We start from the raw sequence: 26,375 nt of genomic DNA on the forward strand, positions 1-26,375 counted from the left end.
AAGTATTCAGTCTGTTGGGGATGAGAGAGCTTGGGAAGTGAGACAGTTGTTCGCTGATGATACAGCGCTGGTGGCTGATTCATGTGAGAAAGTGCAGAAGCTGGTGACTGAGTATGGTAAAGTGTGTGAAAGAAGAAAGTTGAGTAAATGTGAATAAGAGCAAGGTTATTAGGTACAGTAGGGTTGAGGGTCAAGTCAATTGGGAGGTGAGTTTGAATGGAGAAAAGCTGGAGGAAGTGAAGTGTTTTAGATATGTGGGAGTGGATCTGGCAGCGGATGGAACCATGGAAGCGGAAGTGGATCATAGGGTGGGGGAGGGGGCGAAAATTCTGGGAGCCTTGAAGAATGTGTGGAAGTCGAGAACATTATTTCGGAAAGCAAAAATGGGTATGTTTGAAGGAATAGTGGTTCCAACAATGTTGTATGGTTGCGAGGCGTGGGCTATGGATAGAGTTGTGCGCAGGAGGATGGATGTGCTGGAAATGAGATGTTTGAGGACAATGTGTGGTGTGAGGTGGTTTGATCGAGTGAGCAACGTAAGGGTAAGAGAGATGTGTGGAAATAAAAAGAGCGTGGTTGAGAGAGCAGAAGAGGGTGTTTTGAAGTGGTTTGGGCATATGGAGAGGATGAGTGAGGAAAGATTGACCAAGAGGATATATGTGTCGGAGGTGGAGGGAACAAGGAGAAGAGGGAGACCAAATTGGAGGTGGAAAGATGGAGTGAAAAAGATTTGTGTGATCGGGGCCTGAACATGCAGGAGGGTGAAAGGAGGGCAAGGAATAGAGTGAATTGGAGCGATGTGGTATACCGGGGTTGACGTGCTGTCAGTGGATTGAATCAAGGCATGTGAAGCGTCTGGGGTAAACCATGGAAAGCTGTGTAGGTATGTATATTTGCGTGTGTGGGCGTATGTATATACATGTGTATGGGGGGGGGGGGTTGGGCCATTTCTTTCGTCTGTTTCCTTGCGCTACCTCGCAAACGCGGGAGACAGCGACAAAGTATAATAAAAAAAAAATAATATATATATATATATATGTATATATATATATATATATATATATATATATATATATATATATATATATATATATATATATATATATATATATATATTGCTGAAAACAAGGAAAATGAAACACGATAAGTTCCCAAGTGCACTTTCATGTAATGATCATACCGCCAGGGGAGATACAATAATGAGACAAGACGTAGAACAGTCAGTTGATATACAAGGAAGAGACGTAGCTAAGACGCAGTTGGTAAACGACTTACCGGATGGTGGTGTTTGGGTCTAGCATCATGCCTGTAATATATTGTTTTTATAATGTAGAAAGGAAAGAGAACTGTTTACAAATTTTGCCTCCGACAAAGCTATCCAGTAGGTACATTTGTAAACAGGTCTCTTTCTTGTCCACATAATGAAAACCCGAACATCACCATCCATTAACGATTGTTTACTAATGGCGTCTTAGCTACGTCTCTTCCTGGTATATCAACTGACTGTTCTACGTCTTATATATCACTCTTGAATCATCCCTTGCGGTGAGATCATTACACGAAAGTGCACTTGGGAACTTATCGTGTTTCATTTTCCTTAATGTTATCAGCATATACTAGATAACGTTCCATTGTGACCTTTTGCATAATGTTGATGATGATGATAATAATATTAATAATTATAATAATAATGATAATAATAATAATAATAATAATAATAATAATAATAATAATAAAATAATAATGATAACGATTACCGCCTCTCCTGATTTAGCCGTCAGTACAGTGACAACGTAACCTCTGGTTTCGCCAGCAGGTACACATTGTGTGGTTGTTGTCGTGTATAATGTTGATGGTAATTGTGATCAGTCACATTACGGCCTGGTGATGACTCAACCAAATCTGTGTGAGGATTTTCTGGCATGTTGGGCTAACATTTCTGAAAGGCTGCTTCTATTCAGTGATTATTTAACATGTTATATTCCCAGACGAACGTAAGAATTGCACAAAGATATGTCCGGTGTCCGCCTTTATGTTTCCAACTCTAGTTCTGCCACCAGAGTAATGTAAACATCAGAGGTGACCATGACCTGTTGACGAGCTGGCTGGCTCACCTCACCCCTGTCACTCCCTCCCCACGTCTCGTGAACATGACTGACGTGCATGGTGGAGGCCCTTCCTACCCCGTCCATCACCCGAAAAATGTTTTCACCTCGACTAACACGGGCGTTCGTCCTGTGTGAACTCGTGATAAAAAAAATTCGCGGGTGTTCTGTCTGGGAGTTGAAGGAGAGGTAATACTGAGAGAGGAGCACGGGAACACGTTACCCTACAACAACAGTGTTTAAATGGGGCTAATATACGAGGTGAGGAGGCAGATGGCAGTGAGCTACAGGAGGTGCAGAATTATGGTGAAGACGAGGTAAAGCTAAGTCGAGTATTGCGAGGCAGCTTGGCAGGTGTCGTGTGATGCTGGTGATGGTAGCAGGTGTCGTGTGATGCTGGTAATGGTAGCAGGTGTCGTGTGATGCTGGTAATGGTAGCAGGTATCGTGTGATGCTGGTGATGGTAGCAGGTATCGTGTGATGCTGGTGATGGTAGCAGGTGTCGTGTGATGCTGGTGATGGTAGCAGGTGTCGTGTGATGCTGGTGATGGTAGCAGGTGTCGTGTGATGCTGGTAATGGTAGCAGGTTTCATATGAAGCAAGAGACTACGTGGAAATGCGTGGCTGCAGAGGGAACGTGGATCTCCTGTAGGAGATGTAGAGGTCCCACCGAAACCTTCCGAAAGTGAACGTCGGAGATGAGGCGCCACAATGACACTTGCCAGGAAGGTTAAAACGTCAGGAGTCACGTCTGGACATCTACTGACGGAGGAGATGCCTAAGGGCGGCTTGAGTCTGGAGTCACATGGCCAAGACTTCAGGCACCTGAGTTGTACTCCTGTTGTCTAGTGGTGAGTCAACTGCCTGACTGACTTACTGCGTTGTTGTTTGAGCGTGAACTTCCCTACAACTCAGGAGGTGCGGCCTCTATGCTCTGTCTTCCTGCGTTGTTGTTGTTGATGATTATCGTACCGCAGTACGACACGGGCCCTTGCCTGATGGCAGCCCGTTCCGTGTGTCCGATTTAGGGACGGGACTAGTGTTAGTGTGTTTCTTGTGTGTGTGCATAGATCCCGCACCGTGGCACAACACGGGCCCCCACCGGTGTGGCCACCTCAGTGTGACACCGTTTAGAAGAGCATCTCCAGAACCCCAGGGGAACCGGCCTGGACGAACTATGTACTGGTGCCTTTCTTGGCGATACTTGGGACTTTGAGGTTGGCTGGTCCAACTCTGCCTGCTGGCAGAGCCTGTCCGCTGACATGGCCAAAGTCCCATCTGTGTGCATGTTGGTGCCTTAGATAACCTAAGCTCCCGCATCGCGACAGAGAAACAGGAAGACACTACCTGCTTCCCGCCACCTCAGTGGTCCGCATGGATCTTGCCTGTCCATCATTCCCTCCTTCCCCTAACTCCAGCAAGGGGAGGAGTTCCTCCGCCAGTTTAACAAAAGACATGACGGGGGAAGATCGGTCTGGACGATCTAGCTATCTAGGCGGTGGATATCTTTGGATGAGGTAGAGCAAATGCTGCAGATGCTTGCTCTGGGCCCTGTGTGTGTGTGTGTGTGTGTGCCAATGAAGCAGCTGGTGTTTTGTGGTCTTCCTCCTCAGAGTTCGGCATTCTTGTCCGGAGACTTGGTGTCACCTGGCAGTCCAGTAGGTAATGTTTCAGGGGTTGTGCTACTGGTTACTGACAGTAAGGACACTCCATCAGGATTCCGTCGATCATTTTGCCAGTTGCGTTTGTACCCCAGTCGCAGGCTATGAAGATTGCTGTAGGCTTGCCGGAACATTTGCTTGCACGGTGTTGAACCGTGTAGCAGCAGCCTTGGCTGCCTCATCTGCAACTTCATTCCCCTCAACCCCTACGTGACTGGGGATCCAGTGTAGTATGATCTGTCGATTTTGTCGCAGGAGGTCCTGAAGTTGGGCGAGGATCGATGTGATGAGGGTGGTGTTGTCTCTCGATTGAGTGCATCGTAGACTTGAATGGCCGTGTTTGACTCCGTGTGGATTGTAACGGACTTTGTGTGTTATATGGCCACATATTCCAGGGCTTTGGAAATGGCTATTCGTTCGGAGTGTAGAGAGAGGCAGCCATCCGAGAGTCTCCAGAGGAGAGTCTGTCCTTGGGTGTGGAAAGCCGCTCCAGATCTTCCCTCATCCTGGTCTACTGAGCCATCATCAGTGAAGCTGTGGCCTCAGTTGGTGTTAAGGCGGCCATAGCTCCCAGGGTTAGTCTTCTGACGTCTTCTTGCCGGAGGCTGGACTTGCTGTCTCCAAGCTTTGTGACAGCGAATTAGGCTGGCGGAGGGTTTCACTGTGCTGGATCCATGTATTCGTTGTTGCGAGTGTTCTTGTGATATAAGTGCGTCTGCTCGTCATATCCCATGGGTTAGCTGCTATATTTGTCCAGGTAACACCTCGGACCTTTTTGTCAAGGCGGAGAGCACTGGTGACCTTCCTTTTTGCCACCGTAGGTTTGTCAGACCTGCAGATTTTTGTCAGGAGACCGGCTGTGGTCTGCTTGATCCTTGTGGCTAGTGGTGGCACTTCAGGCTCCATCTGCAGGTTGCAGATACTGGTCCACATAGGTACCCCGAGCTTGGTCCTCAGAGCATTATTCGGGATGACTTCCAGTCTTTTCACTTGCTCTTCACTGTGACCTGTGAGCGTCGGAGCGCAGTCGTCTGCTGGAGACGTGATGGCTGCTGTGTAGTACTACACTAGTACATGTGTGTTTGCACCTCTGGTTGTGCCTGTGAGCGACCTCATGATGTTATGTATACTCTTGGCCCTGTGTCTCAGATATTGTATTTGTGGTTTGAAAGTAAGTCATCTGTCAAACCAGATTCCGAGACATTGATGGGTTTCGTCCCAGGTTATTGGTGTGTCCTGAATGGTGAGTATCCTGTCTGAAGTATCTGTTCAGAAAGCCATCGCTCTGGTCTTGGCTGGGTTTATCTTGAGGCCCAGTCTGTTGCACTCGTTTTCTGTGAGATGCAGTGCGTGTTGGGCGTTGACGAATTAGTCGCCTCCTCTCACTATCAGCTGAAGGTCATCTGCAGGAGAGTTCTACCAAGTTTTCCACTACTATGTTGAATAGTGGTGGGCTTAGGATGCCTCCTTGTGGGGTTCCGTTCTCGAGAGGCTTGTAGGTCGATGTGAACCCCTGAAAACGGACTCTTTCCTTTTTGCCGGTTAGATGATCTTGGATCCTTTTCCAGCCAGGGTTTCTAATATTGCCGGAGGACTGTGTGGATCAGGTGTTTGCTTTGAAGAATGTATGTGAGAAATACCTAGAAAAACAGATGGATTCGTTTGTAGCATTTATGGATCTGGAGAAGGCATATTATAGGGATGATAGAGATCCTTTGTGAAAGGTTTTAAGAGTATAGCGAGCACGAAGGCCTTTTCGAGGTTGAGGAACACTATTATGGCTGGTTTATTGTCAACAGTACTGAGCAACTCGGCTACATTATTTGCTGTTCCAGTACCTTCCGTGTGTGCAAAGTGTGGGTGCAGACTTCCGATCTTCCTTTTCAGTCTCTTTAAACCATTCTCTCTCCCGTCTTGGCTATACAACTGAAGAGGAAGTTGGGTGTTGGCTTCTCTGGCTCTCTTGGCTTCGGAATGGGCTGTATGTCTGCCCTCTTCTATTGTTGTGGAAGTCTTTGTGCTGTCCAAGAGGCGTTCATAACTAGCAACAGTGCCTCATGTCCAGCTTTACCCGCGTTGCGAAGCACAGAATATGTTATTTCGTCTCCCCCTGGTGCTGTATCGGTGCTCTGTTACATTGCCTTCTGGAGTTCTTGATTATTGAAAAGCCTGTCGGTGCTGTCTTCTCTGCAGCAGGCCTTCTGCACGATCTGTAGTCTGCTTTGTCGCTGTTGTTGCTGCTCTGTTATGGCTCGTGTAGGGAGACTGCATGTGTGTGCACGGTCTGAGAGGAGGTTGGCCAGTCTCTCTGCCTCTTCCCCCGGGTTGGGATGCATCGGTGCTCGTGGAGTAGGAACACCAGACACTCTTTTGATTTAAGCCCACATTGTGCTGAGCGATGTATGCTCATTAAGCTCGGACCACCATTTGAGCCAGCTTTCTTTCTTAGTTTTTCTTCTTTCTTCTCAGTGTTCCTGGCTACGTCTTGCAGGAGGAGTCTGTTAACGTCAGTTAGGTACTTTCTGTAATTTTTTTCTGGTTATATTAATCCTATGTTTAAGTACTTTGACCCTGCTACAATAGCACTAATGGTCCTTGTCTTCTCTGGGCTTGGGTTTGGTACTCGGTATTGCGAGATCGGTTGCACTCTGGAGGGCCTGGACGCGTCTGTTGTATAATGCTCCGTCGTCCAGGTATGGGGCACCAACCTGCTGTTGTTCTATCTGCTTTTTTTTTAATGCTCTTTCTAGAGCTGCCAGTTGGCTTTTTCAGCATTATACCTCCCTGCGGGTGGTGGAGGTGGAGGAAGCTACCTGACCGCAAGGGTGGTCAGTGTGGCAAAATGGTCGGTTGTTAGTGTTTCATGCAACTGCCAGCAGGCTACGTGCTGCAGTGATTGGGAGAAGAAGGTGGGATCTAATCTGCCTCCCCCGCCTTATGTGAGTGGGTTCACCGTTGTTCACAAGGATGACTTGTGGTGTGTCTTGTAGTGAGTGATGGATGTGCAGTCCGTCTTCATTTGCTGGTCTTGTTGAGTGCAGGGTAGGGCGATGTGCATTGAAGTCTCCTACTGTCAATGTAAGGTTGTGCGCGGTCGACGCTAAAAGTCCTGTTATATCGAGTGAACGTCTTTGTGTCTTGTATATATTGTAGACGGTGATGTCCCGGTCCTGCAGAGTGACTGTGACTGTTTGGACCTCAACATCCTCGCAACACGATATCGGTTGCTCGATCTCGCTGCAAGGTATGTCGAACCTGACCAGAATCATACTTCCTCTGGTAAGTGGCTGTCGAAAATGCTTTCTTTGGATTTTGTAGCCGCTGAAATTAAAGGTATGTATGGTGTTCCTGTAGCAAAGTTTCTTGCAGTCTATCATGTCTATTTTCCTTAATGTGTGTGTTGCCGCTCGCAGGAGGTGTTCATTGTTTCTAATTCCCTGCGCGTTCCACGAGAGAACTTTTAGGGTTGTGCTGGTGATGGTGTGGCTGTCGCCTTCAACCACTGGGCTCATTCTTGGAGGGTCTTGTCTCCCTCTGTTATCAGTTCTATGAGGTTCATGACCTCTGCTGCTGAGGAAGTGGAGTGTTGCAGTCCTATCCTCCTCGGTGTGCTGGTACTGTTGACCACTCCGCGGTTGACGGATGCGGGTGAAACTTCTTTGGGGGCAGTGTTTACCTTCTGTTCGTTCCTGGTGCTCTATTCCTTTGTTACTCTTTTCAGGATGGCGTGAACCTCTCTTGTTGCTACTTGAGTTTGGAGGTCCGTCTTCTCTTGGGTAACTGGGGCGTGGGCTGGACCTGAGGCTGGGGCTGGACCTGGGGCTGGGGCTGGAGTTGTAACTTGATCCAGCACGTTGCTCATGAGGGCAGAGAGATGGTTGGTCTGTATCTTGTGGTCTAGCAACAAAGCTTAGCTCTTCGGTGAAACTTGTGAGTACCCTGGAGAGGTCCGATACATGGATCATTGCTTCTGGTGCTGGTCGGTTTCTTTGTTCCGGCTGGCTTGATTCTTCTGTGTGATTCATCTGTGGCTTCTGCTCTTTAAGAGGTGGTCGGAAGAAAGGAAACTGTTCTGTGTTTCCTGTATTTGTTGTCTGCGGAGCCTGCCGTTGCTGTTCCTGTTGCTTTTTCTGCATGCCCCATACGAAGGTGCCTGCAGGGGCTGGCTGGCATGTAGTCGCGGTGGCTCCCGTATTCTGTAGAGTCGGACGACTTACTTGTAGTCGTTTTGTCCTGTCTGGGCAAGTGGGGTTCCATGCGTGGTACTTGCCCCCGCAGTTCGGACACTTGGCCGTGATTCTTCCCCTCCCTGCAGCTTCTTTAAGCACAGCTCTGTTTTGTGCTTTAGGGCACAAATATCACATGTTTTCTTGTACGTGCACTTGCTCTGATGGTGCCCGTACTTTTGGCAGTGGTAAGCATCGGAGGTGTTCTGGTACGTAGGGCCTTACCTCGTACTTGCCTCACATCTTCAGATCTATGGAGGCTGACGATGGTCCGTAGCGCGTTATCACTACTTGTCTTGTGGTGACCCTCCTGTCTGCCTGTGGAAGGCACCGCTCCGCTTTCAGAACTTTGGGGTGATTTGTGATGGATTCGAGGGGAAGTTCTTACGGGTATTTCAGGATAACCTTTTTGGTTTCCGTCTCTGCCGGATCGAGCTGTGTGGCCTCCAGCTCTGTGGAGTTTTTCAGTAGGATCTCCAGGGCTTGGGCGGATTGTCCATCTATGGGTTGAAGTATCCTTTCCCCTTCGAAGTTCGGTCGAACTGTGAATTTGGTCAGTAGGATTTCTTTTTCTATTTTCACAGTCGTCACGTAGATTGATTCCTCCGCCTTCCCAATCCTGTACTTTGGAGGAGATGCTGCTGGGGAGCTGCTGTCTGGTACGAGAGCAGGAACCTTCGCAACTTCTTGTTGTCTTGCGTTTCCCGATGTGCGATGTCCCTTTTTGCTCCTAGTCATCACTGGCGTGGAGAGCGACAGAGTAACCAGAGGTAGTATCGTCGGAGGGGAGACGAGCAGCAGCGACGGAGAAAACACAGGTAGAGGTAGCGGCGTCTGAGGAAACACGGGTGGAGGAGGCGGCTTCTGAGGAGACACGGGTAAAGGAGGCAGCGTCGGTAGGAGCGTGTTTGCTCTTCAAATGATAATTCAGGCGGTCTTCACTGTCATCCTCACGCCGGTATATATGGGGGTCGCGGTTGGGAGAGTGTGAGCCGTTCATGCTGAAATAAAAGTACCCTACTTCTGAGGATTTATGAAGATCCTCCCCTAGCAGCCCTAACTTCCTACGACCCTCAAATGTGGATGCTTCTGCTTGATCGCAGAATCTCACGACGACTCTTAAGCGAGGTGCACGTCACTCTGGGCGCTTCGCAGAGAATACAGACCCTACTGCCACCGTTGGATCCAGTCGGCCCCTAGACGACAGCGAAAGAGAAAGAAATTAGTGAGAGACAAAGAGGTCTGAATCAAATTCCACAGGACAAGAGTGGACGATCTCTCGTCCCGGGTGGGTGTATGAAGAAGTTTGGCGAGCCAACTATTCGCTGTCAGGAGGGATGACCTGGTGTCTCGCTGCGGTGAACTTCCGCTGACTGAGCGCGCACTCCCGACCTTGCCTGGGTCTAGAAGACTGTCGGCGAGCCTGCTGTTCGCTAATCAGCCGGGGATGGCTGAGGTGAGGTGCTGGGGCTGGAGAGCGCGTAAGGTGGCTAGAGCTGGAGAGAGGACTTCTCGCTGCGGTGGTAGTCTGCTGACTGTGACCTTTCTGCGTTTGTTGTTTGAGCTTAGACCTTCCTACAACTTAGGAGGTGCGGGCCCTATGCTCTAGGGCTGCCCGCCGGTGGTGAGGGATCTAAGCACTGGGCCTAGGGTGTTGGTCTTGCCAACGGCCAAACGAGAGTGATCTGACGCAGCGTCTTACTGATTTATCTAATGGCGTAAGCACTCATTACCCCTCCCGGCCTCCACGAGAGCCAGGCTCCCTCTGTCCTTCCTGCCGTGATATTCGGGTAGAGGCGGTGGGGTCAGGTGTGTGAGGGGTAGCTTTTCCCACAGGGAATTAGAAACGTCGAAGCCGAATGTCACAAGTTGCTGACCTTTCTCCATACTGGTGCACTTGAGGTAGAAGAGCGGCGCTTCTTATGGAACGGGTCAAGTCATCTATGATTACAGCGGCAGGTTATGATCTGCTGCCGCCGAGCGTCCAGTGTGGGTGTGAGGGATGAATACTGCAGGTGCAGGTGTGTAGGATGGGCCACCAAACACGTTCTTTCTACCCGGTCAAGGCGTTGTCATGAAGGTGACAATTGTAGGGCGACCGTGAGAGCGCTACAAGTTTATAACAATAATATTCAGATCATGATATTGTGCGTTTATTTTCTTTCCTCGTTATTGATAAGTTGGAGGGGAATGGTCAAGCAAGATAACTGACTTCTCATGACGGTAGCATCTGTGACATTCGCAGCCGAGCGTTAACTGGTTGGTTAGGTTAGGTCCACGTAGGTTGCCTCGGTCAGAGCCTGAGCAAGGAGGGGCCTGTGTAGGGCAGCCAGTGGTTAGTTTCGGTGAGGTGCGGGCCAGTGGCTCGTGAGTGACAGTATGGCCGGATAGGTAATGGGACAAACAAACACAAACAAAAATAGATCCAGGGTCGTGGTCGGGGAAGGGTTGACTGTTTCAGTCACCAATACAGTCTCACATTTTACGAAACCAAAGAATTTAATTGATGAACGAAATTACAGAAAGGAAATGTGAAACATCTTACCACGCACACTGTACATAATTTCTCATTGAAATGGTTTCCTGTGACCTGATAGACGATTGTGCAGCAATGTCATAAGTTATATTTCTCGTAACCCTGTGCAGGATATTGACTGACTTTCATCTTCTGAAGCCTCACCGTACATCATGTGGGACCGGCCAAAGCTTCAGCCTAAGGCCCAGTGGTTCCTGGCTCCTCCACTGGTATCATCAGTACACTGCAGTGTGCAGGAGGTCCTGGCCTGCCTTCCTGTCTAGTGGTGTATACAGATAATACGTGATTATCATGGTAGTCCCCCAGGGAGACGGAGAGATAGTGAGGAGTATATAGGCACAGAGGCCTGGATAAGCTGGGGACCACACAATATTCCTGTCTTAATCCTCGTGTCTCCCGTATGCCACCAGAGCATCAAGCAGGCGCATGAGAGCATGGTGCCTGGTTACCTGTACCTGAGCAGCGGCCAACTCCTCAACACCTCCATCAACCGCTCCCCCACCGGCTACCTCAACAACCCTGAGGAGGAGCGGAACAAGTACCAGCACAACACGGACAAGACTATGACGCTTCTCAGACTCGTGGCTCAGGACGGTACACACCTCGGTACGTACAACCACTGATACTGTAGGGGTCAACACATTCACTACCACTGATACTGTAGGGGTCAACAGTCACAACCACTGATACTATAGGGGTCAACACAGTCACAACCACTGATACTGTAGGGGTCAACAGTCACAACCACTGATACTGTAGGGGTCAACACAGTCACAACCACTGATACTGTAGGGGTCAACAATCACAACCACTGATACTGTAGGGGTCAACACAGTCACAACCACTGATACTGTAGGGGTCAACAATCACAACCACTGATACTGTAGGGGGTCACAATAATCACAACCATTGATACTGTAGGGGTCAACACAGTCACAACCACTGATACTGTAGGGGTCAACAGTCACAACCCCTGATACTGTAGGAGTCACAACAGTCAACCACTAATACCGTAAGAATCACTACAATCAACCACTGATACTGTAGGGGACAACACAGTCACAACCACTAATACTTTAGGGTCACTACAGAGTCACAGCCACTGATACTGTAGGAGTCAACACAGTCACAATCACTGATACTGCATGGGTCAACACAGTCACAACCACTAATACTGTAGGGTCACAACAGTCACAACCACTGATACTGTAAGGGTAAACACAGTCACATCCACTGATACTGTAGTCACAACAGAGTCTCAACCACTGATACTGTAGAGGTCAACACAGTCACAATCACTGATACTGTAGGGGTCAACACAGTCACAACCACTAATACTTTTAGGGTCGCAACAGAGTCTCAACTACTGGTACTGTAGGGGTCACTACAGTCACAACCTCTGATACTGTAGGGGGTCACTACAGTCACAACTTCTGATACTGTAGGGAGTCACTACAGTCACAACCACTGATACTGCAGGGGTTACTACAACTACAACCACTGATACTGTGGGGTTCACTACAGCTACACCCACTGATACCGTAGGGTTCAACACAGCTACTACCATTGATACTATAGGCGTCACTACAGTCACAACCACTGATACTGTAGAGGTCACAACAGTCAGCCACTGATACCGTAGGGATCACTACAGTCACATCCACTGATAGTGTGGGGGTCAGCACAGCTACACCCACCGATAGTGTAGTGCTCAACACAGCTACAACCACTGATACTGTAGGGGTCACTACAGTTACAACCACTGATACTGTATGGGTTAACGTAGCGACAACTACTGATACTGTAGTGGTAGCTATAGTTACAACCACTCATAATGTAGGGGTAACGACAGTTACAACCACTGATAGTGTATGGGTCACTAGAACTAAAACCACAGATAGTGTATGAGTCAACACAGTTACAACCCTGATAGTGTAGGGGTCATTACAATTACCACCAATGATAGTGTATAGGTTATTAGTTACGACCACTGATCATGTAGGGGGTCACTTACAACCTCAAATAGTGTAGGTATTACTACAGTTACAACCACTGATGATGTAGGGGTCATTTACAGTTACAACCACTGATGGTGTAGGGGTCGTTACAGTTACAACTACTTATCGATAGTGTAGAGGCCATTAGTTACAATTACTGAACATGTAGGGTGACACTACAGTAATAACCTCAGATAGTGTAGGGGGTCATTAACTTTACAACCACTGATAGTGTAGGGATCATTAACTACAACCACTGATAGTGTAGGGGGTCACTGCAGTTACAACCACTTATAGTGTAGAGGTCAATAAAGTTACAACACTGATAGTGTATGGGTCATTACATTTACAACCACTGATAGTGTAGGGGTCACTACAGTTACAACTACTAATAGTGTAGGGGTCAATAAAGTTGCAGCAGCTGATAGTGTAGGGGTCACTACAGTTACAAGCACTAGTAGTGTATGGGTCACTAAAGTTACAACCACAGATAGTGTGGGGGTCATTACAGTTACAACCACTGATAATATAGGAGCCATTACAGTTACAACCACTGATAGTTAGAGGGTCATTACAGTTACAACCACTGATACTGTCGGGGTCACTACAGTTATAACCACAGATAGTGTGAGTCACTCCGGTTAAAACCGCAGATAGTGTATGAGTCACTATAGTCACAACTGATTGCGTATGAGTCGCTACAGTTACAATAATTGATAGTGGAGGGGTCATTGCAGTTACAACCGCTGATTGTGTTGGGGTCATTACAGTTACAACACTGATAGTGTACTGGTCAATACAGTTACAACCACTGATAGTGTAGGAGTCATTACAGTTACAACTGCTGATAGGGGGTCAATACAATCACACCCACTGATAGTGAATTACTACTGATACAACAACTGATAGTGTATGAGTCACTACAGTTACACCCACTGATAACGTAGGTGTCATTGCAGTTGCAACCACTGATAGTGTAGGGGTCATTACAGTTACAGCTACTGATAGTGTAGGGGTCATTACAGCTGCAACCATTGACAGTTTATGGGTCATTACAGATATAACATATAGTGTAGTGGTCATTACAGCTACAACCACTGATAGTGTAGAGGTCACGACAACTGCAACCATAGATAGTGTAGGGGTCATTACAGTTACAACAGATAGTGTAGGGGTCAGTGCAGCTACAACCACTGATGGTGTAGGGGTCACTACAGTTACAACCACTGATAGTACAGGGGTCACTACAGTTACAACCACTGATAGTGTGGGGCTCATTACAGTTACAACCACTGATAGTGTAGGGCTCTACAGTTACAACCACTGATAGTGTAGGGGACACTACAGGTTAAAACCACTAATAGTGTATGGGTCATTAGTTAAAACCATTGATAGTGTTGGGGTCGGTCGCTACAGTTTTAGCCACTGATAGTGTATGGGTCATTACAGGTATAACCACTGATAGTGTAGGGGTCACTATATTTACAGCCATTGATAGTATAGGGTCACTACAGTGATACCAGTGATGATATTGGTGTTGCTACAGGTACAACCGCCAATGATGTATAGATCACATGTACAACCACTGATAATGTAGAGGTCACTACATTCACAACCACTAACAGTGTAGGGGGTCACTACCCAGAGATGATTCACTTGCCCTTCATATATTTGCTGTAAACTGTGTCATTACCAAGAGAAATTATCAGCTGCTGCAACAAGGTGGAGTAATATAACACTGTGCAGGGTAAGTTCATATTTTAATGTTAGTTTTGAATATATTGATAGCATCAGTTAATATTATGATAGTTATGATAGGAGAGAATATATCAGAATTATATAATGATACATTGGGACGAGGTATAATTTGTTGACACAATTTTGCCAGTACTGTGATAAGATTATAATCAATATTCGATTCTTTATGATAGTTATGAATTATAGTGTGTTACTGGAGGCAGTAAAGTCCTTAACCTTCAACATTACAACCCAGATACTGGAGAAATGACGACCTCACAGGTAGACTTATAATGGATCGAGTTGTATATGTTAAGCTGTGTTGTTGTGGTGTGTGAGGTGAGACAGTGTATGTGACTGGTCTGAGGCAGGTATGGTCAACTGGTACGCCGTGCACCCGACCTCCATGAACAACACCAACACCCTGGTCTCGGGCGACAACAAGGGTTACGCCTCCCAGCTCTTCGAGGAGGCAATGAACCCAGGGGCCCTACCTGGCCAGGTCAGTTGCCTCCCACCACTGCCTACTGCACTACACACTACACTCCTGCTGTACACTACCTGATCACATGTACTACTGCACTACACACTACACTCCTGCTGTACACTACCTGATCACATGTACTACTGCACTACACACTACCCTCCTGCTGTACACCACCTGATCACATGTACTACTGCACTACACACTACCCTCCTGCTGTACACTCCTGATCACATGTACTACTGCACTACACACTACACTCCTGTACACCACCTGATCACATGTACTACTGCACTACACACTACACTCCTGCTGTACACCACCTGATCACATGTACTACTGCACTACACACTACACTCCTGCTGTACATTACCTGATCACATGTACTACTGCACTACACACTACACTCCTGCAGTACACTACCTGATCACATGTACTACTGCACTACACACTACCCTCCTGCTGTACACCACCTGATCACATGTACTACTGCACTACACACTACACTCCTGCTGTACACCACCTGATCACATGTACTACTGCACTACACACTACACTCCTGCTGTACACTACCTGATCACATGTACTACTGCACTACACACTACCCTCCTGCTGTACACTACCTGATCACATGTACTACTGCACTACACACTACACTCCTGCTGTACACTACCTGATCACATGTACTACTGCACTACACACTACCCTCCTGCTGTACACTACCTGATCACATGTACTATTGCACTAAACACTACACTCCTGCTGTACACTACCTGATCACATGTACTACTGCACTACACACTACACTCCTGCTGTACACTACCTGATCACATGTACTACTGCACTACACACTACCCTCCTGCTGTACACTACCACCACCTGATCACATGTACTACTGCACTACACACTACCCTCCTGCTGTACACTACCTGATCACATGTACTACTCCACTACACACTACACTCCTGCTGTACACTACCACCACCTGATCACATGTACTACTGCACTACACACTACTCTCCTGCTGTACACTACCACCACCTGATCACGTGTACTACTGCACTACATACTACACTCCTGCTGTACACTACCTGATCACATGTACTACTGCACTACACAATACACTCCTGCTGTACACTACCTGATCACATGTACTACTGCACTACACACTACACTCCTGCTGTACACCACCTGATCACATGTACTACTGCACTACACACTACACTCCTGCTGTACACCACCTGATCACATGTACTACTGCACTACACACTACCCTCCTGCTGTACACTACCTGATCACATGTACTACTGCATTACGCACTACACTCCTGCTGTACACCACCTGATCACATGTACAACTGCACTACACACTACCCTCCTGCTGTACACTACCTGATCACATGTACTACTGCACTACACACTACACTCCTGCTGTACACCACCTGAGCACATGTACTACTGCACTACACACTACACTCCTGCTGTACACTACCACCACCTGATCACATGTACTACTGCACTACACACTACCCTCCTGCTATACACTCCTGATCACATGTACTATTGCACTACACACTACCCTCCTGCTGTACACCACCTGATCACATGTACTACTGCACTACACACTACACTCCTGCTGTACACTACCACCACCTGATCACATGTACTACTGCACTACACTCTACCCTCCTGCTGTACACTACCTGATCACATGTACTACTGCACTACACACTACACTCCTGCTGTACACTACCTGATCACATGTAATACTGCACTACACACTACACTCCTGCTGTACACTACCTGATCACATGTACTACTGCACTACACACTACACTCCTGCTGTACACTACCACCACCTGATCACATGTACTACTGCACTACACACTACACTCCTGCTGTACACTACCTGATCACATGTAATACTGCACTACACACTACACTCCTGCTGTACACCACCTGATCACATGTACTACTGCACTACACACTACACTCCTGCTGTATACTACCTGATCACATGTACTACTGCACTACACACTACCCTCCTGCTGTACACCACCTGAGCACATGTACTACTGCACTACACACTACACTCCTGCTGTACACTACCACCACCTGATCACACACACTAATACACTACTCTGTTGTGTTAATAATTTCATCACAAATTATCATGTCCTCTAATAAAGACTTTTACAAGATTACATACGTCAGAAATTACCACACTTCCAAATGTCATCATTTCCAAGACTCTGAGCCATCGTGTTAGACAACAGCTGTTCCAGTACGAGGGAGAAATGTTTGTGTTTACCTCACCGGCAGGGCAAGTTCGTGGCGGCATTTGCCCAGGCCAACTGTGGCGACGTGAGCCCCAACATCCAGGGTCCCAAGTGCATCGACACTGGCCTCCCCTGCGACCTGGCCACCTCCACCTGCGACGGACGCGTCAAGAACTGCATCGCCTTCGGCCCCGGCAAGGATATGGTGGAGAGCACCAGGATCATCGGCACCAACCAGTTCCAGAAGGCTTGGGTAGGTGTGGCCTGCAGCCGTGGCTGACATGGTCTGTGTGTAGCAGAGACAGACGGAGGGTGGTACCTGCAGTACACACATATAACATTAAACACGCTGAGGGGGAGATGAACTGGGCAACATGACCCACTATACACTGACTAGGTCACCATATGGTTATGTTGTCACACTGTAGTGGTAGTTAAGGGCTGCAGCCCAGCAGGTGCGTCACTTGAATCGTGCTGGTGTCCTCGGTAGATTTATCGTGCCGCCCTTGTCCATCCTGTGAACGATAGCGCAAAATGATTCCAGGGGTCACAAAGGGTCTTAGTCAGACCCCAGTGGGTTGATATTACATAAAGGTGTTACAAAATTGATTCATATTAGATGTTTCATTACATACATTACGTAATTTCATATGGTAAGTTGTACCGACTAGATGAAAAAAAAAAAAATGGATACAAACTTAAAATTTCAGGTATCTTGTTATTAACAATAAGGTGTTGTGACATTTCTTGCTGGGTTTGTTTTGATCTATCCCTAACAGGATCTATTTTTTCACAATCTAAGACATAGTGTTCTAGTTTGTGTTCAAATCTTTGACCACAAACTTTACAATTCACATGATTAACATTTCCAGTTAGGCCAAAGCGCCAGTAGTACCTATAGCCTAGCCTTAGTGTAGCAGTTACAACATCATGTAATCTGCTGATCTTATTACTTTTTCCATGAAAGAGGTCAGTTAGTTCCTTTTAAGATACAGTTTTGTGGCTTGTAAATGACAACCCAATGTTGTTTTCAGCATCACTTTTACTAAGTGCAAATTTGGCCAAAGATAACCAAACTGTCTGTGGCAGTGATTTCTACGTGTTCAAGAGCGATAGTTATGGCAGACAGTTCAGTTTGTAGAGTAGATGTTCAGTTGTTTATTGTCACATTTTTCTCTAATCTATTACCATTGGTCTGGGTCAGCACAGTGCCTGCCCTCCCTGAGAACCGTCAGTACAGATGATGCACTGGGCTATGTTATTGTCAGTCTGGAGTTTGTGTATATGTTCCAGAACGCTGCTCTTGGCTAAGTGTTGAAGGTCAACATTATAAGTAATAAGTTTCATCGGTGGATAAGTAGGTGTAGTGACGTCAGAGGGAGTTGTCTGCCAGGGAGGCAGGAAATGCTGCTGCTGCTGCTGCCTGACTCGATACATATTATGTACACCAAACATTGTCATGTGGTTGGCTGTTATTTGGATCCATTTAGATTCACTTGTGTCATGTCATATATGGTTTAACAATTCTGTACAGAGAATATTATCTGCATCACCACGCAGAAGTTTGTCCTATCATAAGATTAATTTCAAGTATTGTGTCTTCAATGCTGGGAAAATCGAGTTCTTTCTGCATGTTAAGTACTTTAGTGGACTTCGGGCAACCAAATATGATTCTTAAGGCTTCATTTTGCATTTTTCAAGTCTAGTGATACCTCTGCTGTTGTGTAGGACCAAACCTGGTGTGTGGTAATCTATTAGAGACCAAATATAAGGTAAGTACATCATTTTAACTTCTGATATTTGCATCATAGTTAGGATTGTCCCCTGCCACAGCTCCAAGAGCTCTGAGTCTTTGTCTGTACATTGTCGATTTAGTTTTTGCCCACTAGCTGCAGCACATGGGACTGAGACAACGAGATGATCCGCTCCTGCCGTTACCAATTCGTTTATTGAAGATCTTAGTTTTATCTTCAAATATGATGAAGCCAAGGCTTTCACATGCTGTGTGTTTGTAGTTAAGAATAGTTTGCATTTCACGATATTTTGGTCAATACAAGAATGTCATCATCTTAGCTAATAGTGATATTTCTGCGACACTGTAGAATCGATTTCAGTAATGCACTGATTAGCACATTGAATAAAGTGGGGCGAAGTACTCTACCTTGAGGAGTGCCAGGTAGTATGTCTTTACTTTAGTAGCCATGAAACAACACATCTGACTTTCTATTAGAGAGATAGCCCAGTATCAAGTACAGGAGCCGGCCACCTATATCCATTTTTGCTAACTCATATGAGAACCTGCTGATTGGCAATATCAAATGCAGCTTTTAGGTGAAGAACAGTGGTGTACTTGTGCCTTTTGTCCCCTTGAACTGTTAGGAAAGTAGTGATACAGTTGTGCACACTCTTGCCTGTGTGAAACCATCAACATTGGGTGACATATGGTCTTGATTTTGTGTAGTAGTCTGTTGAGCACCATCCTCACAAAAGTTTTGCACAAACAAATCATCAGGGAGATGGGGCGAAAGTCATCACGTTGATTGTGTTTAGATATTGGTAGATGACCAGTGGCATAACTCATATTATACAGTTTTGATATTGGATTACCAGGTACACATCTTAGCAGTCTAATGATGTAAGGTATAGACATCTTCCCTAGAGGCAGTGGCCCTGCCCTTGATCAGAGCTACATCAAGTTCAGACTCAGTGAATGGCACATCACATTGATCGTGTTGCTTGTATAGCATGAAGTGGGTGAGATCTTCTCTTTCTTTCGACTCGTTTTGTACAAAACATCCCTTGTCTCAGGTTGCAGCGTGTTCTCGCTAGAAGTATGAGTCCACTTCCTGATCAATTTGTTAGCCTTCTGCAGCGGGTTGGGATGAGATACATGTTTATTTTCCTTTCCAGTGATTCTGTTAATACCCTTCCAGGTTTGGCTTAAAGGAGTGTGTTGATTTAGTCCACTGACAAATTGTTCACAATCATTTTGTTTGACTTCAGTCATTCGTTCCCTCGCTGCTGCCTGAGATGCTTGAAATAGTTTTAGCATTTTGGGTGTTCGAAGTTGTGCGTAACCTTTACCTATTTGCCCAGCTACAAATTTGAGCTGTTTCAGCTCGGGATCATTATAGTACCAACGTGGCCTGTAATGAGGTGTATTCTTTCTACTCTCTGAAGTTTGCTCAGTTTGCATAAAGAAGTTGTTTTAGAAGTTTCAAGATTGTCAATAAAAGTTTGTGAATTTATTGGTTAATAATCTTTGTACCTAGATATAATCTGTGAACCTATTTTGATGATTGTGTTTCACTGTTAATCTTTTTCTTTTCAGTCTGACACTAGGTAAGTTGATATTAACCGTTACTGGTGAGTAGTTAGACTCAAGATCATCAACAATAGCAGAACGGTGAGTTGTGTATGACGAGTTAAAGCCTGTACACCTGTCAAGGCTTCCTCCGTGTATGTGTGTTGTTTGATTCTTACTGAGGATTTGAACATCATCATCTGCATCTAGGAGAGAGAGAGAGAGAGAGAGAGAGAGAGAGAGAGAGAGAGAGAGAGAGAGAGAGAGAGAGAGAGAGAGAGAGAGAAACTACTGCTACCAGTGTTAGTGCAAAGGTCACCCAGATTCTTGTTTCCAACGTTAAGGTCTCCAATTAGGACACCGTAGGTTCGGTATGAAGAAAGTTAGGTTCATGTGTGTGGTGGAGGAGGTTAGCAGGTGTATTGGCATGTTGTACATTGAGTGTACTAGAACTGCCGACGTGTGTACCTTGACACCGTGGTACTGGAATCCGTCGGGCTTGTGTGGAAGGATATTGGTACATGAAGTAGTGACTGTTTTACATACATCAGACAAGTGTTGGCAGATCTAGGATTATAGCAAGTCAACACACGTCTCGTGGGTGCGTCACAGCGGTCATCGTTGTGACGCACCCACGAGTAACTACCCAACCAGCGCATCATTTATTGTCTAATAACTTCAAGTGTGACTGAAGCAATCCTCTCATCAGTACCCAAACACTAACACCACTGTAGGTAGGAGGCTCAGCAGATGTCTGGGGTAGGAGCTGCCCTGTCCAGAGTGGTAGCCATTGTGGTTCTCGGGTCGTGCTGGCCTGCGTCGCCACACATCATCCCTGCTACAGGGAGGGAGCGTCACAGGTAGAGTGGTTGACCCACACGTGTTGCATCAGTGAGCCTCACCACCAGGTTGTATCCCGCAGGAGCTGTACCACGACCCAGCCGCCGTCAAGGTGTCAGGACCCGTCCAGTTCGCTCAGCAGTTTATCGACATGTCCAACTACACCGTCCACTTCGAGGGCGGCGCCACGGTAGGTCCAGTGCTCACCACACCTCACGTAGCCTCGCATGTTGCCACACCTGACCTTGCGACCTGTCTGATATAAATATATACGGTAATTACCCAATTACACCTGACCTGTCTTGATTACCCGTGACCCGTCCTCGACCCTTGCCTCAGGGGAAGACGTGCGTGCCGGCCCTGGGCTACAGCTTCGCCGCCGGCACCATCGACGGCCCCGGCGCCTTCGACTTCACGCAGGGCACGACGGAGGGCAACCCCTTCTGGAACATGGTGGGCGGCCTCCTGCACACTCCCTCCCAGGACCAGGTGGACTGCCACGCCCCCAAACCCATCCTGCTGGACACGGGCGAGGTCAGCCAAGATCAACACCTCCTCCCTCACCCCCCACCCCACAACCTCCTCCCTCACCCCGCACCCCCACAACCTCCTCCCTCACCCCCCACCCCACAACCTCCTCCCTCACCTCCCACCGTGACCCCCCTGACCCCCCACCACCTCATCCCTCACCCCCACCACCTCATCCCTTCACCTCCCACCACCTCATACCTCACCCCCACCACCTCATCCCTCACCCCCCACCACCAAGTCCTTCACCCCCACAACCTCCTCCCTCACCCCCGCACCTTCCTCCTTCACCTCCCACCACCTTCTCTTTCACCCCTCATGACCTCCTCCTTCACCTCCCACCACCTTCTCTTTCACCCCTCATGACCTCCTCCTTCACCTCCCACCACCTCCTTCCTCACTCCCCACCTCGCTTCCCACAACCTCCTCCCTTACCTCCCACCACTTCCTCCCTCACCCTCCACAACCTCCTCCCCCTACCCCCACCACCTCCTCCCTTACCTCCCACCACTTCCTCCCTCACCCTCCACAACCTCCTCCCTCAGCCCCCCACCACCTCCTCCCTTACCTCCTACCATCTTCCCCCTCACCCCACACTGCCGTACTTTGTGTTAACTTGTTTATCTTTATCACGTGGGTTATCCTATTACTTAAGTTATCTTTATCACGTAGGTTGTCCTATCACTTAAGTTATCTTCACGTACGTTATCTTTACCACGTACTTGATTACGATATCTACATCAGTTAGGTTATCTTTATCACGCAGGTTATATCACAAGAGTGGGTAACCTAACCCAGTGAGAGGTCAGGTGAATACGTCAGGGAAGGCCTCACTATGACCAGTTCTGCTCTGTTGATCACAATATCAACACGAACACCACACGAACACACTCATACACATCACTTGTGATGATAGTGCGCCACTAACGTTATCAACACGAACACCACACGAACACACGCATACACATCACTTATAATGATAGTGTGCCACTAACGTTATCAGTAGTATGTCACTTACATTATTAATAAGGTGGCAATAACATCACTTAGTATGTCACTTACATTACTGTAGCCTTAACATCAGTGATAGTGTGGTGCCAATATCACTCTTAGTGTGTCACCATCATCGGTCAGTGACAGTGTAAAATCGTAACTGATAGCATGTTACTAACATCACATAGTGTATCATCAACATCAGTCATAGTATGCTATATATGTTACATAGTATGAAGCCAACATCAGTGATGATGGGGCACCAACAACACTGATAGTGTGGCACCAACATCACTGATAGTGTAGCTATAACATCACATTGCAGCAGCATCATATAGTGTGATACCACTAGTGTAGCACTAACATCACATTGTGGCACCATCACTTAGTGTGGCACCAACATCACTAGTGTAGCAATAACATCACTTTGTGGTACCATCACTTAGTGTAGTATCAACATTACTGATAGTGTAGCACTAACATCACATTGTGGCACCATCACATAGTGTGGTACCCACATCAATAGTGTAACACTAACATCACATTGTGGCATCACTTAATGTGGTACCAACATCACTGATAGTGTAGCAATAACATCACATTGTGCCACCATCACATAGAGTGGTACCAACATCACCAGTGTAGCATTAACATCACATTGTGGCACTATCAATTAGTGTAGTACCAAAATCACTTGTGTAGCACTAACATCACATTGTGGCAACATCACTTAGTATGGTACCAACATCACTGATATGTAGCACTAACATCACATTGTGGCAACATCACCTAGTGTGGTCCCAACATCACTGATAGTGTAGCAATAACATCACATTGTGGCACAATCACATAGAGTGGTACCAACATCACTAGTGTAGCACTAACATCACATTGTGGCACCATCGCTTAGTGTAGTACCAAAATCACTAGTGTAGCACTAACATCACATTGTGGCACCATCACTTAGTGTGGTACCAACATCACTCGTGTAGCACTAACATCACATTGTGGCAACATCACTTAGTATGGTACCAACATCACTGATGGTGTAGCAACAACATCACATTGCAGCACCATCACATAGAGTAATACCAACATCACTCGTGTAACACTAACATCACACTCTGGCACCATAACATAGTGTGGTACCAACATCACATTGCAGCACCATCACATAGAGTAATACCAACATCACTTGTGTAACACTAACTTCACATTGTGGCACCATCACTCAATGTGGTACCAACATCACTAGTGTAGCACTAACATCAAATTGTGTCAGCATCACTTAGTGTGGTACCAACGTCTCTGATAGTGTAGCAAGATCACATTGCAGCACCATCACATAGAGTAAGACCAACATCACTAGTGTAACACTAACATCACATTCTGCCACCATCACATAGTGTGGTACCAACATCACTGATAGTGTAGCACTAACACCACATAGCGTGGTTTAGCGCCAACATCACTGATAGTGTAGCACTAACACCACATAGCGTAGTGTCAGCATCACATGGTTTAGCGCCAACATCACTGATAGTGTAGCACTAACACCACATAGCGTAGTGTCAGCATCACATGGTTTAGCGCCAACATCACTGATAGTGTGCACCGACTTCAGCAAGTGATGGTATTTGACTATCGTGTACAGCGTGGCACCAACAATACGTGCACAGTGTGGCGCCAGCACCATTAATAACGCGACATATACATAACACAGGATGACACCAACATCACTGATAACGTGGAGCCAACATCATTTGCTGACAGCGCTGGAAATGAACATGTATATTACACCAGAGCCGTGTTCACTATGCAACATGCTCATGTACCCACCACACAACATGACTGTGTTCACTATGCAACATGTTCATGTACCCACCACACAACATGACTGTGTTCACTATGCAACATGCTCATGTACCCACCACACAACATAGCTGTGTTCACTATGCAACATGCTCATGTACCCACCACACAACATGACTGTGTTCACTATGCAACATGCTCATGTACCCACCATACAACATGGTTGTGTTCACTATGCAACATGCTCATGTACCCACCACACAACATGACTGTGTTCACTATGCAACATGTTCATGTACCCACCATACAACATGGCTGTGTTCACTATGCAACATGCTCATGTACCCACCATATAACATGGCTGTGTTCACTATGCAACATGCTCATGTACCCACCATAAAACATGGCTGTGTTCACTATGCAACATGCTCATGTACCCACCAAACAACATGGCTGTGTTCACTATGCAGTAAGATCATGTACCCGCCATACAACATGGCTGTGTTCACTATGCAACATGCACATGTACCCACCTTACAACATGCTCATGTACCCACCACACAACATGGCTGTGTTCATTATACAACATGCTCATTTACCCACAACACAACATGGCTGTGTTCACTATGCAACATGCTCATGTACCCACCACACAAATTGGCTGTGTTCACTATGCAACATGTTCATGTACCCACCACACAACATGGTTGTGTTCACTATGCAACACGCTCACGTACCCACAACACAACATGGCTGTGTTCACTATGCAACATGCTCAGGCACCCACCATACAACATGGCTGTGTTCACTATGCAACATGCTCATGTATCCACCACACAACATGGCTGTGTTCACTATGCAACATGCTCATGTACCCACGACACAATATGGCTGTGTTCATTATGCAACATGCTCATGTACCCACCACACAACATGGCTGTGTTCATTATGCAACATGCTCATGTACCCACCACACAACATGGCTGTGTTCATTATGCAACATGCTCATGTACCCACCACACAACATGGCTTTGTTCACTATGCAGCATACTCATGTACCCACCACACAACATGGCTGTGTTGACTATGCAGCATACTCATGTACCCACCACACAACTTGTCTGTGTTCACTATGCAACATGCTCAGGTACCCACCATACAACATGGCTGTGTTCACTATGCAACATGCACATGTACCCATCATACAACATGGCTGTGTTCACTATGCAACATGCTCATGTACCCACCACACAACATGGCTGTGTTCACTATGCAACATGCTCATGTACCCACCATACAATATGGCTGTGTTCACTATGCAACATGCTCATGTACCCACCATACAACATGGCTGTGTTCACTATGCAACATGCTCATGTACCCACCATACAACATGGCTGTGTTCACTATGCAACATGCTCATGTACCCACCACACAACATGGCTGTGTTCACTATGCAACATGCTCATGTACCCACCACACAACATGGCTGTGTTCACTATGCAACATGCTCATGTACCCACCATACAACATGGCTGTGTTCACTATGCAACATGCTCTATGTACCCACCATAAAGCAGGGCTGTGTTCACTATGCAACATGCTCATGTACCCACCATACAACATGGCTGTGTTCACTATGCAACATGCTCATGTACCCACCACACAACATGGCTGTGTTCACTATGCAACATGCTCATGTACCCACCACACAACATGGCTGTGTTCACTATGCAACATGCTCATGTACCCACCACACAACATGGCAGTGTTGACTGTGCAACATGCTCATGTACTTATCATGCAATGTAGCTGATAACTTTCCTCGCGCCACTTTGAGGATTCATCAGGTTTTCTTTTTACAGAGTTGTTAA

The 26,375-nt window shown here is 46.8% G+C and overlaps 1 protein-coding gene across 2 annotated transcripts in view; it reads left to right on the forward strand.

Annotated features, from left to right (window-relative positions):
• Positions 1–26,375, forward strand: part of CDase (neutral ceramidase) — a 223,570-nt gene that overhangs the window by 152,489 nt on the left and 44,706 nt on the right. For both annotated transcript variants that reach the window (XM_071674776.1, XM_071674777.1), the window contains exons 5-9: positions 10,939–11,134; positions 14,634–14,764; positions 17,068–17,277; positions 21,251–21,358; positions 21,508–21,702. In XM_071674776.1, the coding sequence (XP_071530877.1) occupies positions 10,939–11,134; positions 14,634–14,764; positions 17,068–17,277; positions 21,251–21,358; positions 21,508–21,702 (840 nt within the window). The remainder of the gene's footprint in view (positions 1–10,938; positions 11,135–14,633; positions 14,765–17,067; positions 17,278–21,250; positions 21,359–21,507; positions 21,703–26,375) is intronic.

This window comes from Panulirus ornatus, chromosome 20 (assembly GCF_036320965.1).
Source record: "Panulirus ornatus isolate Po-2019 chromosome 20, ASM3632096v1, whole genome shotgun sequence".
In the NCBI taxonomy this organism is placed as follows: domain Eukaryota; kingdom Metazoa; phylum Arthropoda; class Malacostraca; order Decapoda; family Palinuridae; genus Panulirus; species Panulirus ornatus.